A 19,051-nucleotide genomic window follows, 5' to 3' on the forward strand; every position below is an offset into this window, starting at 1 on the left:
CACAAAACAGAAAAGGGAATGCCTCCCTGCAACGACAATACAACCACTAGGACATAGCTATGTTCGGAAGTGAATGGGACAGCTAGCTTTAAATCATCATATGATGCACTAGCTGGGACTCTCTGGGCTAGCAGGGTTTGTGCAAGTTTTCCGGACGCCTGGCGTATGGCTTATCTTGCCCTGCACAATTAGCCTGCTGTGTCCTTCAGCATGCAGTTTTCCCTTCACAACCTGTTTAGTAGTCTTCCCTCTACTTTGTGCAATAATGAAGACGCACATACATAACACATCACTACATTATGGGAACAGTAGAAACACAATGCATCTCATTTGTCACCATCCTACCCTGCCGGAGGCTAAAGGCAGGCTGCTTACACTTGACATTGAAACTGGAACGTTTGCTTAACTGTTGTATGTGCAGCTGCCTTATACAGTGCTGTGCAACTCCAAAGCCTGCTTTCACAAACAGCAGTAAATTCATCTAGACTTGCACTGGTGTGACAAGAAACCAGTTACTCTGTAGTACCTGGACAGTGCCAGCATGACAAAGCATTCAGATCAAAAAGAAAACCAGAAAGTTTCAGTGATCTTCTAGATCATGAATATCTAGGTTTTGCTCGTGGAAGAGATATACAAAGAGGTATTATAAATCTATGATTAAACTTCTAAGATAACACATTAGCCTTTGTGGAAGTTTTTACTACTCCCTAAGCAGACCAATTACATATACATAGCCTGTAGATCATGTAGTCTGCAAAGCCTGGGAGTTCATGTATGTTTTTTTGCAATAAACGCTCTTACAATCTGAAGTTCCATCTTGTGACATTACAAATCCTCTTGTGATCCATCACAAAGCAAGGAGATGAAGTCACTGACAATCAAAATGACAACAGCAGAAAGAAGTTTTGAAAGGAATTCCCAGTTTTGTTAATTCACCCAAAGGAGCTCCAGCAATCTGACCTAAGGGAATCAGAGAAAAAAATTTGAACCCTAGCCAGCATTCAAAACTTCCGATGTGCTTTAAATCCTTGGCTCTAGCTTTACAGACCAAACCTGAACAGCTGTGTCAACCATCTCTAAAGGCAGCTCTGTAACGCAATGTTGAAAAAAAGTGCTGCAGTACTATATGCTTCCAAACACGTACACTAGCCAGTCTCTGACCTACTTACCTGAGAAAGCCTGTCAGCAGGGCTACTCAACAAGAAAAACTACTTCAGAGCTGCTGCCAGATGCTTTGGTGACTTACAAGTGCTAATTTCCCAGTCCATTTTCACAGCATATTTTCATTCACTATGGAAATGGCTTTTTATTTTGTAACTATGGGGTTTTTTACAACAGTAGCATTGTCTGTTTGGGAAATAGCATGGCTACAATATTAATAAGAGGTACTGATGGTTATGCACCTGCATAAAAGTGGCTTCATATAGGAAGGTGCAGATCGAATAGGATTTGGGCAATTCAGCACCCAGGAAAAAACAGCAAGACACTAGATGTTTATTTTGGACTCTAACTTGAAATCCTAACAATCCAATACTACAGTCAATTATACACATTATTTACAAGAACTAGCGCTGTGTTAAAGCTAGACATATGTGTAAGCACTGATTAGATCATGGCCTTGCAAAGTCTGTAGTTACAGTTCCTCAAAGATAGCTATGCCTTGGGCAAGCGTTTGTTAAGACTGTGGTGGTAATACATTTGTACCACACAATATATGCCACAAGTAGAGGAGTATGAAAGGAAGAATAGGTATTATTTTAACTCTTTGACAGACATTTAATGAAATTCATGACTAAATCATGTTTAAACTTTGTGTAACAGGGTGGATAAAAATTCTTAAAACTCTGATTAATCAAAAGGAAGATTTTTCTACTTTCAGGCAAACTCCCAAGTCTCCTCAATAAACTCAAACATAAGCTGTGCCTTCACATACAAAAGGGGAACTTGATCTCATTTTTGAAGACATTCTGAATTCAGAAAAGCACCTAAGCCCAATGTTTTTATCTAAAGAAAGTTACAGGCAATAGGACCAACCGCTTGGGAATTTCCACTAAAGCAATAACTACTGTAATTAAACAATTCCAAATACTGTAATTAAAAACTCTACCATGCTCTGTAAAAAAAACCCGGATTCTTATCATGCTTTGCCCCACTCCATGACCTCTAGTAAACTCCACATTTCCCAGCTCTAACTGATGCAATGGAGCTCTGCACAGGCACTGCAGTCTACTCTGCACTTTCAACTCAGGGCAAGGGTCAGTGCATTTCATAACAGAGCTAACATTGCCTTGATAAGAGGACACAACTAGGGTACACTTAATCAAATATACTTTCCAAAACAAAGAAATCAGGCTCGTACATGTCTCTGTTTCTCCAGGCTTCCTCCTGCTCTTTGTGATGTCGCCTCCTCTGCCTGGCAGACACATTAGAAGAGGCTGAAGATGTTCCCGATTCAGAGTCCTCTGAACTCTGGCCGCCTGAGCCATGAACATCAAAGAGATGCTGCTCCACGGCTGAGCGGATTGTCTTCTCTAAATACCTGTCAAGCCGAAAAATAAGGTCAATTGAGCTCAAAGACTTTGTGGAGCTCCCTCTCTGCAACAATAAATAAACCATCGGTATCCGAAGGTTATGCTTTATTATGATGGCAAGGCAGTATAAAATGTCCTAGGGCTGTGACATCTGCAAAGAGCTAAGCCAAAATCTTCAGATACCCTGATGTTCAGGTCCCTCAGAAGAGCTGAGCCTTCCCAATTCATCTTGCTCTTTTTTATTTCTAGGGATGTTTGAACCTTCAGTAGAACAGCTAATTTTACTTACTGCAACTACAGACATTCGTGCCTAACTTTCACCCTTCACTTTAATAGTCCTTGCCCTGACAAAATTGTATTTGATACCCAGCCATGCTGACACCGGTCAAGTCTCTTGTGCAATCCGAGCACAGTAAGGCAATGGATCATCTGCAAGAAGGTGATTCACTGCTGTCTCACAGAGGGATGAGAACACGCAAACAGCACCTCACTACAAACTCCTTCTATGCTTAACTTGGTGACCAAGCACAGATTTGGTTCTGAGTTCATGCTGGTTTTGCACCATTCTTGTGCCATGAACGCACTCACAGCCACTCGAATTATGCTGGTGTGAGATCACCATCACGCCCACTGGCAGTAAGAGGGCTTCCACACAAGCCACAGCAAGGGATACTCTGCAGTTGCATCAGTTAAAGATGTGAGACTACTCGAACTTTCAAGACAACCAAACCTCCCTTCATTTTGGTACTGATATTTTCTTGTAATATTTCCTTCCTTCCTTAATTAGAGGAAGTTTTTATGGGCAAAATCTAAATGTATTTATTTTTTTTAAAAGATCATTTGGCAACACATTTTTGTACATCCTCGCCCCATCCCTGTTTCTTGCAATGCTTTAAGTAGAGTGCTGAAGAATGAGTTTTTCAAACATGCCTGTCCAAAGTCCATACATAGCTCCTAGTGCCTTTTCCATAATTAAAAAAGTTATTTGCAGGATTTGCTGGTTAATTTTCAACTGAGTAGCTATGAGTATAGGAACCTGTACCCAGGCTGACTTCTCCAGAGAATTTATGAAAGTTGTTGCTAAGTTGCTACAGTTATAAGTCTGCTGAGACTGCAGTTCCTGAAAAAGTAAAAAGATCTTAGCAACTGCAAAAAACCCCACATGGTTTAACTAGGCAAGTATGTCTGTGCTTCATGTATTGACAAGAATCAGTTATGCAAACCCATCAGCCATTGGGAATTTCCAGCTCCAGCACGGGAGCCAACTTGTTAGTTCTGCTGTGCCCAGTTATGGTAGTGGGGTCAAGCCCCATCCTCTGCTGGGATGCAACAGGGTGCAAACGAGCAAGAGGATGACATAGTGCGAAAGGCTTCTCTAAATATGCAAGTTCTGCCTAACCGAAACATCACAGGCACAGTGTGAGGAAAGAACCAAGGGCCTGAGAATTTTTCAGAAGGAAGTGATTTATTATCATTGCAGATGCATTGGTTTGGGAAACACTCTTTTTTTGTTTGTGTAAGAACAACCCTTAAAGAGAAATCAAAGAATAACCAGCAATACTTTAAAAAGCTCCAATATACAAAAAAGGCAGCTACAAAATTGTAAAAGAGACACTTACTCTCCCGTAGCAGGAATGTTACTACTGACTTGTGATACGTGGGCACTGTGTAAAAGAAAAAAAGAGCAAAAAGTTAGATCTAATTATCACAATGAGGTCTTAAAAACCCTTGTCCTTTACAGCACTAAGATTTAAAGGTCTGAGCTGTCTCAACAACAATTGCATGTACATGCCACAAGTTTTCCCCTTAAGGAATTTTCACTCCCACAGTGACGTGGAACATTTTGACATTGCCAATATCCTCACGAATTAATTTCCCTGTCATTCCCTTGCAGTAGGCCAAGGTCTAACGGAAAGTATTTCAACCTCAGCACATTGCAGGTTTCTTCTGCTTTCTTCCGAGCTTTCTGCTGCTGCAGGTTGTTTAGCCTCATCACAGAAGTCCTTGCCTTATGAGGCCGACTTGAAAATGTATACACTGTGAAAGGGGACTTAAGACAACAAGATTTATTTAAATATTAACGGAGGACAAAGGCAAAATACAGGCTTTGCACAGTTCTCCTCCTGCTGCTCTTTGATACTCATGTTCTTTGCTTCACATTTTTAAAAATAAAATGTATGCTCTCTTCTTTCCCTTTTCCCTCAGTCTGTTTTCAGGCTCAGGAAAAGCTGACGCGACTGTAGGTGTCATTGCTTGCTGTTTAAAGCCCTTCTGAACAAGCTGACGTGCCACCTTGCACAGCTGTCACTGCTTTCCTCCCTCTGCCAAGCTGAGTCCCATCCTGCCCCCTTCTTCCCCCACACTGACTCGGCTGTGCAGATAAGGTGACACTTTTTGCCTATTAATCCCGCCTGCGATCGTCATTAAGTCATGTTACAGGCCTAGGGGTTTAATTTCGATTGATCCCCATATCAGCAGAGGAATTAGCAGTACCACTGGCTGATATAACCCAATAAAACGGCACTGTGCAGCCAGGGTACGAGCCAGGCTGGATGCAAGATGTGCTTCCTGCCAAAACAGCCATTCATTGCTTTCAGTCTTAACCAGTTTCTCCCAAACCGTTCCTGTGCAGAAGAACCACCAACAGCTGACTTCACTAACCAAAGGTTTCCTCTCTGCTTCCCTTCAATACTTTGGACTTCATCATACAGATCTAGAGCTAGCTAAGAAGCTGCAGCTCTCTCAGATGATAACCACTCTGTGGTTTTCCTGGGCTTGAGTATCACTTGTGGTGGAAGGCAGGCAACAGAGGATGAGAAGGGTAAACAAAGGGCCACTACAGCCTGTTAACAAAACCAACAAAACAGCCTAACTCCTGTAGTGAAGTACAAACCCCACAAACACCCAGCTGCAGATCAGACTCACAATACGCTTCAGCTTCCTTCGGCTGGGCCAGTGAGTTCACCTTGCTGCGGGTAAAGCAGCGTGCCCTAACCACACACGCACCCCTTCCAGTGCCGGCTTCACTCAGTGCTCGTCTCCAGCCCAGGCACAGGTCCCTGGAGCAGCGGCACAGCATGAAAGCAGTCACAGATTTGCCAGTATATCCCACATTTACCTGCACAGCACCCGAGCAGCTGTGTCATTCAGATGATTTCATGAACAGAAGACATACAAACAACTATCACTGTACTTATTATTATGGAGATGCAATCTGCATATAGGAAAAAAAAAAAATTCCAAGATCCCTCCCTTCCCACACGTAACATCTTGACTATTAACTACTGGATGGCTTTGCAATTTGAAGTGCACATTTCAAGCACCCTACTTGCTTTCCTGTTCACTTACATAAACTATTTGGCCTCTTCCCAGCCCGAAACTATTTTTTAAGACCTGGCCTCCCATGAGAGATGAATTAGCAAGTAAGATGCTAGTGGGGTAGGCTAAACCACATTACAAGATACAATTCATGTGCTGGCTACAGCTCCTACATGTGTGGGAGTAAGTTAATATTGTATCAACTTTCTATAATATTTACATGCAATCCATACTGAGCGGGGGTGTCTTTTCTATCACACCTTTCTTCTCAGTTTTCATGTCAGGAAAGTGGTAGTGGAGGGGGAGATAGGATTGTTTGGATTTTAGTTTTTTTAAAACGTCCCTTGGATGTAGGTGTATCTACCCATCAGACAAGACAGAAGATCTCAGGAAACAGCTCTTCCCTCTATTTCCAACAGGATTAATACTGCAAAAGTGTGCAAAAATGCAAACTCCTGTTTCACATAAACTTAATGAAAGGCTAGATATTTTATGAGAATAAAACTTCATGCCATTAACCCAGCCTGTGGTGGTCAAGGCCAACAGTTACTATCTGCAAATCCCTCGCATCGTTACCGAGAACACACCAGCTTCTTTACACAAAAAGTAGTAAAAAGAAGAAACAAAAGATAAAGCTGCAAAAACATCTAAGTAAAATGCCAAAAATTTTCACAAAACCCAATACATCCTGTAGTTGTCAATTCTCAGTTAACTGTGTGCTTTCCTAACACCAATTCAGTTTTAAGTCCATTAACCTTGCTAATTCATAATGATGCATCTCTGCGTAACAATTACTTTGTGGTATCTAGAAAAACCCTACTCAGACAATACAGATTCAGCCAGTAATACGGTGATTTTCAAACTACCGACAAATAACAAGGAAATATGTATACACCTACGTGCCAGCTGAGTGGATGACTGCAAAATGAAGCTCTGACATTCTGATTTTGTATTTCCCTTCTAAATGGTACTTCCTTGTATACTGAACATAACTTTATTCTTAGCCCTGTGATATTTTAATGCTTTTTTATCAGTCCCCCCCGTAAGGCAGAGATTTGAAATCAGTGTTTTTCCAGATATACTGTATTTCTTTTAATTCCACAATGGGTAACTGTCCTTGCTATTTCATTTTGACGCTTAATTTAAATGCATTGCTAAATGGCTTGATTTGCTCCGCACCAACCTTTTGCGCATCAAGGAAGTTCACATCCAAAACAAATGGCGGAGGGGAGAGAGTTACACAGTGGCTTTAGGATTCGAGCCCGCCCAGGGACAGAGCAGGAGGTGCTCGAACGTGTTAGCAAACTCAGGGAAAGGCACAGCCCTGTAAGGATTTCACAGCCCAGAACAGCAACCATGCAGGTGGGGTGTATGCTGCAGGGTTTCCCAAAATTCTTGAGTGGCAAAAGTCACTCTGCCGTTGGATTTATTCTTCATGGAGCAGGCGAGGCGAGCCGTGCCCAGAAGAGCCCTCTTGGCATGCCGGCCTGTGCAGACAGCTGCCTCGGAAGGGCTGCTTTGCTCAGTAACTCATCCGGACAATGGGAACTCATGCTCTGCTTCAGTTAATTATTTTGTCCTCATGTCTGCTCCATTTCACTGATACATATGGTCAGTTATCTCCACAGCTAGATTATCTTTATTAAATTATGCAGCTGCTGCTGAGCCTGCTGAGAACTAGCAACTTTTGATAGAAATTAAAGGTTCTCCTCGGGTGACAGAAAGCAGCAGGAGTGTTTCCCAGTGCTGGGGACTTTTACTTTCAGCCAGCCAGCCGCAAAACCTGCATCAAGGCACACAGCTGTTTTAAGCACTATCAACTTTTGAACTGGCTTCTTATGACCCTCAAGCTTTTCCTTTCGGGAAGTCTGACCTCTAGCACTTCCCACTGCTAACTTGTTTACCGAAGTCTTTGCTCACTTTCAGAGGTGCCCCATCAGCTCTGGATAACGTCTTGCTTCACCCGTAAGGTAAACTCTTACTGCATGGCCTCTTCTCCCATTCTGTTTCAACCTCAAGTATGGGAGGGTGGTATTTTCCATCACCTTTAGCCACATTAAATCTGCCCTGTGCCCCCTAACTAGTAATCTCTAGGTTTAAAAGATAGGCACCAGAGTGAGAATTCTTTCATGCAATACCTGCACCCTGTTTGGTCTGCATTGGGCGTCTTGTGACAGCAGGCAAGTAACTCAGTTGGATACCAAACCCCCTATCTTGTGGTTTTTTCATTGAAGGCACTATTGAGCAAAATGTATTAGCATCCAGGTATTAAAAGACCAAAGTAAAAACATCAACCAAAGCAAACTGACTTAGTAGCATAGTATTTTCCCAGATTGGGTTTTCCTTTAAGAAGTCAATGAATTAATTCCTGACCATACTTAACGGCCCAAATCGTAAGCTATACTTGCAATCTGGAACCAAGGCCACTCATTGCTGAGATTTATTTACAATCCATCTGATTTATTCAGGAAGCAATGCTTTTTTTTTTTTTTGCTGTTTTTTTTTTTTCTTTTTAAAGCCAAGCACAACAGTAAGAAAGCCTCAATAAATGCAAAAACTTTTTACCATTTTGCCATTCCAGCAAAGTAGAGGATGTTTAAATGGCTTTGACATTTCAGATGGGAAATTTCTGAAGTCCTCCTGAATATATTATTCCAACCCATGACCTAGTAAATTCCTTTTTCATAGGTATTTATATGGTCTAAACACTGTTCACTCTCTGCAACTGTTGCACACTGTGACATGCAAATACTGCAGACTCACATGGGATCTATTTTAAGACAACTACTTCAGTTGACACACATTCCCCAAACAGCAGGATTGTGTCTGCATATAAAATGTGAAAAGAATGAGTTTAGAAACAAAGAGATTGTGCTTTTAATTACTGGGATGTCCCATCACACAGAGGACATGCTTTCAATGTTTTCTCAGCACCTTCACACTTTTACAAGCTCAGATCCAATTATCCTTCTTACTATGCAGAAAACTAACCCCACTAAAAGCAACTGTCTTGTTTTCTTCAGGATTCCTGCTGTTTTTCACTTGCACTGGGATCACCCTTTATGATGGGTGCACACTGACACCTACTGCTTGCAGCAGAGACAACCCTGAAGGAGATTCAAAGGGGATTCCTACACGCCACCTGATTTAGCTCAGTGAATTTGGATGGCCGTGTCTGTGCAGGTTGCTCTACAGAGAAGGGAAATACTCCCTGGGGGGCCTCAGACCTGCCAAGTAGCTGGACACTGTGAGCAGGGGCATCCAGCAGCCTGGTGTTTATTTTCAGCCAGTGCTGATGTGATGCAGGACATTAACATACATCACACAACGTAATCACGATTAGTAAAAGGGCCCAGCACTCCTTTGGCCTCAGGATCTCTTATGGCACGTCCCACTGAGGAGGAAGCGTCCAGTGGGAAAGCGGCCAAGCAAATTTCCGAGCAAGCGCGAAATCTAGAACAAGATTTTTCAGTTTCTTCAGAAAATTGACATGAGAACAGAGTAAAACCTCTTACCCAATATCCTACAGGCTAAGAATACTTGACTTGCATCATATAAAAAGAGTTATCTCAAATAACAACTGCTAAAAGGAGAAACAGTCAGCTGTACTAAATACTGCCAACAGGATATTAGTACTTCAAGGAAAGTAAGTACTAAAACAGGCGAAACTGTCCAACACCTTGCCCTATGCTCATGGGTATCTAATGCCATTTTTGGCATTGCTTGTGATGTCAGGTCTCAAACCAAGTTCAGTTTAATGCTCTCAATGTTAACAAGGAAGCTCTACACTACAAAGCTTTTGCTTCTTTCCCCTGTAATATCACTGTGGTTTATCTCAGGATGTACTCAGCAGGAAACTCCTCTGAAACCATCTACGTGACTCATGTCAAATCTAAAGCATATACGCCAGCATGAAGCATGTCTGTAGATTCCTTGTCTTCTAAAAACTCATTGCACACGTTGAATAGAAGTGTGCTTCCAGGGAACTGCTGTGGCCAGATGCTGCTTCATTACCTGAAACTGCACACTGTTTCTCAGTACTGATTACTCAGTACAGCTGGCATTCACAGTCTTATTACAGAATTATACAAGGAGCAGTACTACACATTTTTTAACAAATCTCAACTGCCTTTACCACAAGGTTTTGTTACAAAAGGCTTTGGAACATAAATGCCCTTCGGGCATGACTCGCTGGAACAATCAATCACCCAGCAAGGTTTTCGTCTTCTTTTAACAGTGCAGAAATCTCCTTGCCTGGTATTGAGCACAGCTGAGTCAACAAATTCCCTTACCAAGGAGTACAGAAAGGGAGAGGATAATCCTGGTCAGCAGCAGGTGAATGGATTCAAAGCCAAAATCTCATGAACCAGTCAAGCCCAAGTCATCCTTGCCATGCCCAACAAAAGAGGGCACCAGCTACAAAATTTCTGATTTTCTGCCCAAATTTATTCATAGCCTGTTTGTACACATTTTCTCTTACATCAATATTGTTAGTTAACATAAACAATCCTTCCCCTCTGTCTAAAACCCAGAGGGAATATGTGTATTCTGGTTCATTTCTTATGGTAAATAAGCCTTTCCCGCTCTTTTATCTATCTTGTAACAGGGTCTGCCCACCTCTTTAAATCATCTTCACAAATCTACTGTTATTGGAACATGAGTTACTGAAACTGTATGAGGCCTCATCTGACCCTTATACGAGGGCATTCATATTTCCTCTAAGTATACTGAAAATACTTCACTGTATATACCCACTGTCATGTGATTACTTCAACTTGAGTATTTTCATCCCATGCCTCCCTTCCATCCCTCCACAAACAAGTACGCCCACATCCTTTCCTTCCCTGCCACTTCCAAATGTGAGGAACTCCCCTTTCATGTCATGGATTTTCATTATTAGTCCTGAGATTTATGACTTTATTACCTATGTTATTATTTTTCATCCTGTACCTTATATTTCATGTTTAATAGGACAGAAAGGAAGAAAATAATAATTATAATAACAACAATAAAACTACAGTAATAATAAAAGTATTGGAATATACAAAATAAGTGATGCACAATGCAACTGCTCACCACTTGCCGACCAATGCCCAGTTAGATCCCGAGCAGCAATGTCCCGTTCCCCCCCACCAACTCCCCCCAGTTCATATACTGGGCATGATGTCACATGGTTTGGAATACCTCTTTGGCCAGTTTGGGTCAGCTGTCCCCTCCCAACTCCTTCTGCCCCTCCAGCCTGCTTGCTGGCTGGGCATCAGAAGCTGAAAAATCCTTGACTTAGTCTAAACACAACTTAGCAACAACTGAAAACAGTATGTTATCAACATTCTTCTCATAGTGAACACAAAACATAGCACTGTACCAGCTACTAGATAGAAAGTTAACTCTATCCCAGCTGAAACCAGGACAATTACCTATGTTATTATTTTTCATTCTATATCTTATATTTCATGCTTATCTTTACATATACCTGTATCTATCTCAATTGTCCTATATAATATCCTTCATATATTTTCTCCCAGAGGACACCCCCATCCCATTTACCCCTCCTAAATTTCTGCTATAAGCCCAATTCATGAGCATGATTCTATTTTATTATGCCAGTGGCTATTAAAGAAAAAAAGTCCATGACACTTAAGAAGCTCCACGAGCAATCTCCTTCCTCTCCCACCAGCACCATAGGTCTCAGCCCCTCCCCGCCCATCTTTAAGCCCTAGTACTAATGCCCATTTTCTCCATACAGATGGCACGATATAAAGCATTTTGCTGACATCAGACAGATTAGGTATACTCCTTTTCTTCCTCTCTCTGGAAAGCCTTATAAAGTATAATATGGTTGTACTGGTATCACCTCTCTTGAGAAATCTATGTCACATTTTGCCTCATTTACCACTTACTCTTGTACCATTAATGACTGCTTACTCCCTTACAGAGCAGCAGTGGTGATTAATTGTATACTTGCTCATGACTTTCCCAAAGTCTAAAGAAAAAAAACCCAAACAAATCCACAACCCTAAATCAGTGCCATTTTAAGAAATAGTGTATTGGCACCATTCTGACAGTTCTGACTTAAAGTTAAGACCTTGAGCATTTGCCTAATTGTTAAAAATAAAATCCAGGGAAACATCTCCATTGCCAGCTGACATGGTACATCACTGAAGAATCAAGTCTCTGGTTTGATCCTACCAAAACGGGTTTACAGAGGGACACAATGCTCCTTCAGTCTGGCAAAAGCCACGTATTATGCAATGTTTGGAAGCTAAAGAGCTCTTGTTCCCATTTAATTAACTTGTTGCATAATTATCCGTACGGAACTACTGTATAGACACAGCAGCAACTGCTCTGTACGTACACATTCACGATTCACTTAAAGGATTACTTGAACAGTACTTCAAACTATGCAAGTGTGGCTGGTAGCAATAAAAATAGATTTGACCATCAGTCGGCTAAAGCAGACAGTCTCACCTTCCTTTTCCATGGTATGAAACGCAATTCCTACATATGTCATGCACAGCTCTGGGGCAACAATTAGAACATTCAAAGTTGAACAGAAAAAACTGGCCGCCCACTCAAGTTCTCAGTTGCTGAAGCACCATGAATTGCCCAGCCAACACCAGCTCTCCTGCCAAATTAACTGAACTTGGCAACTGACCTCAGGAGTACACATTTCTGATGTGTGATAAATAGCAGCAAGACTTACAAGCTGTTAGTTTTATTTACAAGTAATTGTGTCTCAGCAATGTTACAAAAGACACAAGCTTGGCATGAAGCCTTATGTCACAAGGTGTGCTGCTCCCTCTCTGCTCCTACTAGCCATTTCTTCACTTTCCAGCTATGTATTTATTCCTAACTGTTCCCTTCCTATTTGCAAGATAGATATACCCATGGAAAGCCAGCCCTTCACTCCAATGGACACACTCATTCTTTGTTCCCCATCCTAATATGCCCACATCTCTCTCTAAAATTTCCAAACCTGCTTCCTCCCCCTCAGAAATGTCCTGCTTTGATACCAGTTTCCTCAGGTCCACTCCTTGCTCCTCATCTCCTTGGCAATCCTGACAAGATCAGCTGAGGAGAATCTCCTTCCTGGATCATTTTTTCATGACCCAGGAAAGGGCTTGAAAGGACAGTTTTAAGCAGATGGAAATGTAATGAAAGCCTACAATCATTTGAAGGTCACATCTAGCCAGAAAGAACAAAGGGGACTATTTTCAATGGAAAGCCAGGACGGGGATTTAAACTGGAGAAAATTTGTGACAGGGGAATGTGTGCAGCTACAAAATAATCTCCCAAAGGAAAAGGCAGAACCTCCTCGGACAGTTTGGAGCTTTTGAAGCACAGACTAGGCAACATCTGCACAAATACGCTGCAGGGAATGACAGTGCATCAACAGGAAGGCAGACAAGACCCTGCAACCAGGCTAGTCCATAAACAGTTCATTGACCCACATTTCTGCACAGTTTTAATGCAAGTCCCCATATTAAGAGTGTGCATGAAATGCACACTTTCTGTAGTTTATGCTAGAAAAATTCTTTAAGAAAAAACCCGAGCTACAAAGATAAATAGGAATATATGCAAGAGAATTAACAAATTTAAGAGATCACTGTAATTTCCAAATATCACTGCTCTCACAAAAAGCACCACAGGGATTTCTTTTTATTTGTTTAAACTCCGCAGAGATCAAAGAACCCTATTATAATATCTGTCCCTTCCTCCTCTGCAGCCCTTCACTGTTAATTGCTCTGGCTCCTATTCTTCCACTAAGTATAAATGAAAGCACTGGAATTGAGCCTGCTACTGAAGCAAACAGAGCAAACTTTCACTGATGTCAACAGAATTAGGCCACTTTTTACAAGCAGTGACTTTGGCCTCCAGTTGACAAAACAAGAAACACAATTTGTTCAAATGCAGCACAAGCGCCATTCCCTCCAGGCAGGCACGCTGGGGACCCAAGCACTCTCCTTTTCTGGGCTGCAGCAGAGGAGCAGTTGCTGCATGGGCTGCTGACTCACCATCTGGTTCCTGGTTTCTTTCTGAGCAGCACATGCTGCCGGTTCCTCAAAGCTTGTGGCAAAAATCTCTCCTGTGCCCGCAGATTATAAGCGACTCATGACAGGCATCTAAGCTACATAATGAACTGAAGAAAAGAGGAAACGAATGCCCATCTTCTAATTAAGAATTTACAAGACTGGCATTAAACCCCAAGCCTTGTCTCTAAATACAAAAAAACTGCAACACAATTTTTATCTCCGAAGACCCATTCATCCCACTAGCTGAGCAGTCAGTACAAACTTAACATTAATCTTCAGTTTGATTACAGTCTGTTCATCATTTCTGGCATCACTCCCCACATATAATTCCAATAACAAGTCAATACCACACAGAAAAGCAAATTAAAAAGATTGAGTAAATACCTCACATAGAAGGGTGACATAGGCCGCTCATCTTCTTGGGAACTGAAAACAAAACATATTTTTTAAAGTTAGTATGCAGCTCTGTCTTGTATTTGCAGCAGTTCAAGATACTTACTCTTAAAAAGCAGACATAACAAAACTAAAACAGTACACCTGTTACAGAGGTAACACTTATGTCTACTTTGTCCTCTGGTTGTACTCATGGAAGAAAGCTTTTAAGTTACATTCCTTAAATCCTGAGTATCCAACTCATTTCTCAGTGTCCACAAACGTGGTGTAACAGATCTCCTGCTAGATGGCCAGGAGTCACTCTGGCTCTGCAGCAGTGCAGGGACTATTCCCATAGCAACAGTAAAGCATTTTGCCAGCAAAACCACCAGAGCCTTTTGCCGTCTGCTGTTCCAGAATTAAACAACCTGCCTATTAAAGCAAAATTTGAGAAAAAGCCATATGACATCTTGAGACCAAAGAAACAGCCATGGGTGTACGCATGAGGCTACAAATTCCCGTTTTATCACTCCTGTGGAAAGCTGATTTGACTATGCTGAAATCTCCCTAGCCTTGATATTTCGGGGCTACCATCAGCTGGTGTGGAGCTCCCTTGACAAAATGGTGTTTCAGTGGTCAACTGGCCTGACCCAAACATAACTACCTGGTGTGTGGCCAACCAGTTCCCTGATTCAGCTCATCATGCCTGTGCTGGCACAAGGGTAAGAATGAGCTGCTGGGGCACTGAAGCTTAAAGGTGTGGTGGACTGATGGTTTAAGTCAATTTAAGACTGCCGCTGTAAGGAGGGGTGCAAAGGAATTTCACCTAGTCATTCCAACCAGATAAATGGTCGGCTTTGCAGGGCATTTAAGCTCTGTAATTCTCCAGAGTAGGGCACTCGCCCTCCTCCAAGCACATAGGAAATGCCACCGAGGTCGATTCATCCCCAAAGGACTTTTAATTGGGTCTGCTGAAGAACACAGCAAGTTCGGCAGAAAGGCAGAAAAGACGAGAAGCTGCATAAATTACTTTAAACAAAAGCAGAAATGATAACATCCCACAGGCGCTGGAAACCAAACACTTCCGTGCTGCTTTCCCACTGTTTCAGCAGCCTGGGACTGCACCAGCACTCAGCAATTTGCCACAGGTACTCAGCCACAGGTCCTGGGGCACTGCCACGCTGTGAAGGCATCCATCGCTTTTGAGGTTGTTCAGAGTATGACAGAATATGGGAGAATGCCCTAGGTGAGGTAAGCTCAGCTTCAAACTCAAGTCACTCGGGGGCTTTGACACCCCGACCAACTTTAACAGGGATCTGAAGTAGATCAAGCTTGAACAATTTTTGAAAAGCCAGCCTGAGTCCATTCATCTCTTGAGTTTTTAAGGATTTTATTTATCTGTTTATAAAAACTTCTCTAAGCACAGAATAAAGGGGAAAGGGACATCTCTGTGGGTTTTGTAGCTAGGAGATCAAATACTCAGAGGTACCTTTTGCAGCTTCCACCGAAGCCCGCAGGAAACTCCCTCAGCAAGATGAGCTGAAACTGGCCTGCAGCCAGGAAAGCACCCTGCTCTCACACTGATACAGCCAGAGGCAGATTTCACCGTGGCTCATTTCGAACCCAGCCAATGTTATAACAGATCCACAAATATGAACACCGAATTTATCTGGGGGGCAAGAGCACAAGGGAGGAGGCAGGATGCAAGGGAGCTGGAACGGTCAGGAAGGTGGACAGACAGACAGATAAGCAAGCCAGTGTGCCAGAAAAAAAATCACAGGGGTTTAATTCCGCATCATTTTGACACCCCCCCCCCCCCCACCCCTTGCCCAGTACACAGAGATTTATAAAGCGACAACTACAGGCTTCTACAGAAAAGACCTTCCAGCATGTCATGCAGGAAGCCCGAAATACTGATTCAAGGGTAACACCAAATACCACAGACAGGAAGGAAGAGAAGCTGCTTCCGAAACCAGCGCGGTCTGCCAAAACTCGCATCGCCTCTGTAATGCAACAGTGACTGGGCAGTTTTCAGCAGCTCCCCAAGAAGACTGGGAGCACAGCTGCTACTGGAAACTTCGCTGCCACTTCCACAAGCCCATCTTCAGCAACTCCAGCAAGTTGTAGTCGGCCGTGGCTGCGGGAGCACTGAACCCTCCTCCGAGACCCGGCCAGCAGACGGAGCAGAGCGGGCTGACGGTGCCTGCCTGCACCAAGGTAGGTAATGCAGCTGTCTGTGCACGAACCGAGGCAAACATCACCTAAAGGGTCTTTGTGAGAAACAGGTACGGCTTTGAGACTGCCTAGAAGAAGTGGAGGGAAACATGGAAGTGCCCATCATTGCCCTTCCCAGAAGATGACCTGCAAGAAAGGTATGGCTAAGAACCTCTGCCAGGCACAGGCTCCCTCCCTCGATGGTATGCATCTCGCTTGCATGCATAAGTTATCTCTTTATTTAGCATTTACAGAATATACTTTTTTTTTTTAAGTATAAAGAAGCTGCTTTAAACTCACAAAGCTGCTGGTAAAGTTTTTTGTGTTCAGTTCATTACGTTAATGGCTGTACTTGTTATCTCAATGCAAACAAGGACCAGTGGTGGACACAAAACATGAAAAATGTTTTCTCACGTAGAGAAGAGTTCACAGCACAATCAAGATTTCTGTGCATCAATGCTAATTCAAATGACACCACCAAATGCTGCTTTGTGTACAAGTGGCAGTTGTCAAAGCAGCACCAAACATGCTTTTTTTTTCCATCATAAAAACCCTTCCTCATCTCAGGGTTTGTTATTAGCTTCCAAGTCACAGAAGCACAGGGATACTGAAAAAGTCCAAATAACTTTCTTATATTCATAGTCCCACTAGTTGCCTTGACAGATCAGATGGAAAAGTAGCATTCAGCAGGGACTCTGAAACCTCTTGCACTTCCTTCCTTTTATTCCACAGCAAGTACAACCGCTGCTCCGCAAGTTCAAGCCAGTATTATATCTGTACAAAAAAACCATTATCCACTCATACAAAGTAACTGAGGGGAAACAAATATTTTAAGAATATTAGAAGGGAATAGGGGAGAAAGAAGCTCTAGAAAGGTCAGAAACCAAATACCAGTTTCATTTAGACCATCACGTTTCAAAATTTCACATGGTTGGTAATAATTGTAGCTGTGCATAATCTCTCATCCAATAGTGCTTTATAGTTTTACACGTGCAGCACTGATCAGTAGCTGCATATGGGATGAAGAGCTCCAAGCTAACTAGTTTGAAACGTAGACTTCTGAGAAAACCATAAAAATCTTTTAACTTTAGAAAGATTTCCTGCATCTGAGTAAAGCACATTATCCATTTCCCCCCTAAATCACTGAAACCAACATATCCCAAACATCTTTCCCTAAATTCATGCACCTTAGTCAACTCATCTGTGCAAGCTGCAAGGCATGAGCTCTGTAAATTACAGATTTAAACAAGCTATTCCACATAATTCACAATCCCTCAAATTAGATGTGAGACTACCAAGCCCTACTACAATCAATTAGTGCACAAGGATTCTGTTTTGATTAAAATACTTTATGAAATAATGAATTATTCGTGTTGTAACATAATAAACTGATGTGCTTATATTATACTCACAAGCATAGATTAGTTTAATGGAAGAAATGAAAATTGTTTGAGAGGTTTTAAACCTGTGTATATCTGATCACATGGTTTCAGATATAAAAGAGACAGGCAAGCAAAAGTGTACAAGATATGAATCATAAATGATCATCTGTTGGTATTACACAATAAAGAGGCTAGAAATTGGTTTAAAAACTGCCACGCAGGACTCTTTGTTACCATCACTCACACTGTGCTGATTAAAACCCAACTGCTTACTTGTTTTTAAAACACCTTGTACTGAAGGGCTTATTAGTATTGCTAGGAAGCCCTTTCTACCATGTATCCTTTCAAAAGAAAATGCTGGAAGTCATTAAGATATGTTTAACATTTAACTGTACTGTACTTGGGCTGCATAATTCCCCTTTGGTTAAAGGGATATACAACCCTTCCAGAAAGAAAGGAAAGCTTAATACCTGGCACAATGACCTGGCAAACCAAGCCAGCCGTCCACAGTATGGAGGGGACAAGTCATTCTGATGTGCATCTCTTACACAGTCTAAATTTCTACCTTGGCCAGCAAAGAATTTACCCATTAGGCAAGCAGGTTTAGTAGTAAGTTAGGTGGTTTTGGTTTCTTTTTTAAACTTTCAAAGTTTTGTCCAGCTTTACACATGTTTTATGGCCACAAGGCACTGAAGGCATGAAATAACTTTAAAAAAATTCAAGTATTTATTGAACTATCACTTATTACCTGGCCAAGCAGGTGAGTGCAAAATACAGCAGTCTCTTTCTTCTCAGACATATACATAGCTCCCCTAAACCAAGGGATTAAACGGAAATGAATTGCTCTTTCATACAGTACTTTGGAGAGCAATTTCTCACACTCCTAAAGGATACCTAAATAGCTGATCACTTCCTTCTTGCCAAAACCCAAACCAAATACCAACCAAACTGAAAAAACTTGTTTTCTTTATTTTACGGCTAAAGAAGTAATATTGTTGTTTGTGACCTCCACTGAGCTAACAAAAAAGTTTGTCAGACTGGAAGGAACACCAGTATTGCCCACCAGTTTATTTAGCACATCTTCGGATTTTCAGGCACGTGTATTTTACAGCATTTATGCAATGCATCCTTTCTGTCTCTAAAGAAGGAAATAGGAAAGCTTGGATGAAGTCTAACTGTTAAATCATAAATTTCTATTACA

General features: G+C 41.9%; 1 protein-coding gene across 8 annotated transcripts in view; it reads right to left on the minus strand.

Moving 5' to 3' along the window:
- The window catches only part of FAM13A (family with sequence similarity 13 member A), a 171,023-nt gene that overhangs the window by 36,829 nt on the left and 115,143 nt on the right, over positions 1-19,051 (minus strand). For all 8 annotated transcript variants that reach the window (XM_030037740.2, XM_030039422.2, XM_030038555.2 and 5 more), the window contains 3 exons: positions 14,267-14,308; positions 4,151-4,195; positions 2,360-2,539 (listed from right to left, as the gene is read on the minus strand). In XM_030037740.2, coding sequence (XP_029893600.1) covers positions 2,360-2,539; positions 4,151-4,195; positions 14,267-14,308 — 267 coding nt within the window. The remainder of the gene's footprint in view (positions 1-2,359; positions 2,540-4,150; positions 4,196-14,266; positions 14,309-19,051) is intronic.

The sequence above is a fragment of the Aquila chrysaetos genome, chromosome 1 (assembly GCF_900496995.4).
Source record: "Aquila chrysaetos chrysaetos chromosome 1, bAquChr1.4, whole genome shotgun sequence".
Taxonomy (NCBI): Eukaryota; Metazoa; Chordata; class Aves; order Accipitriformes; family Accipitridae; genus Aquila; species Aquila chrysaetos.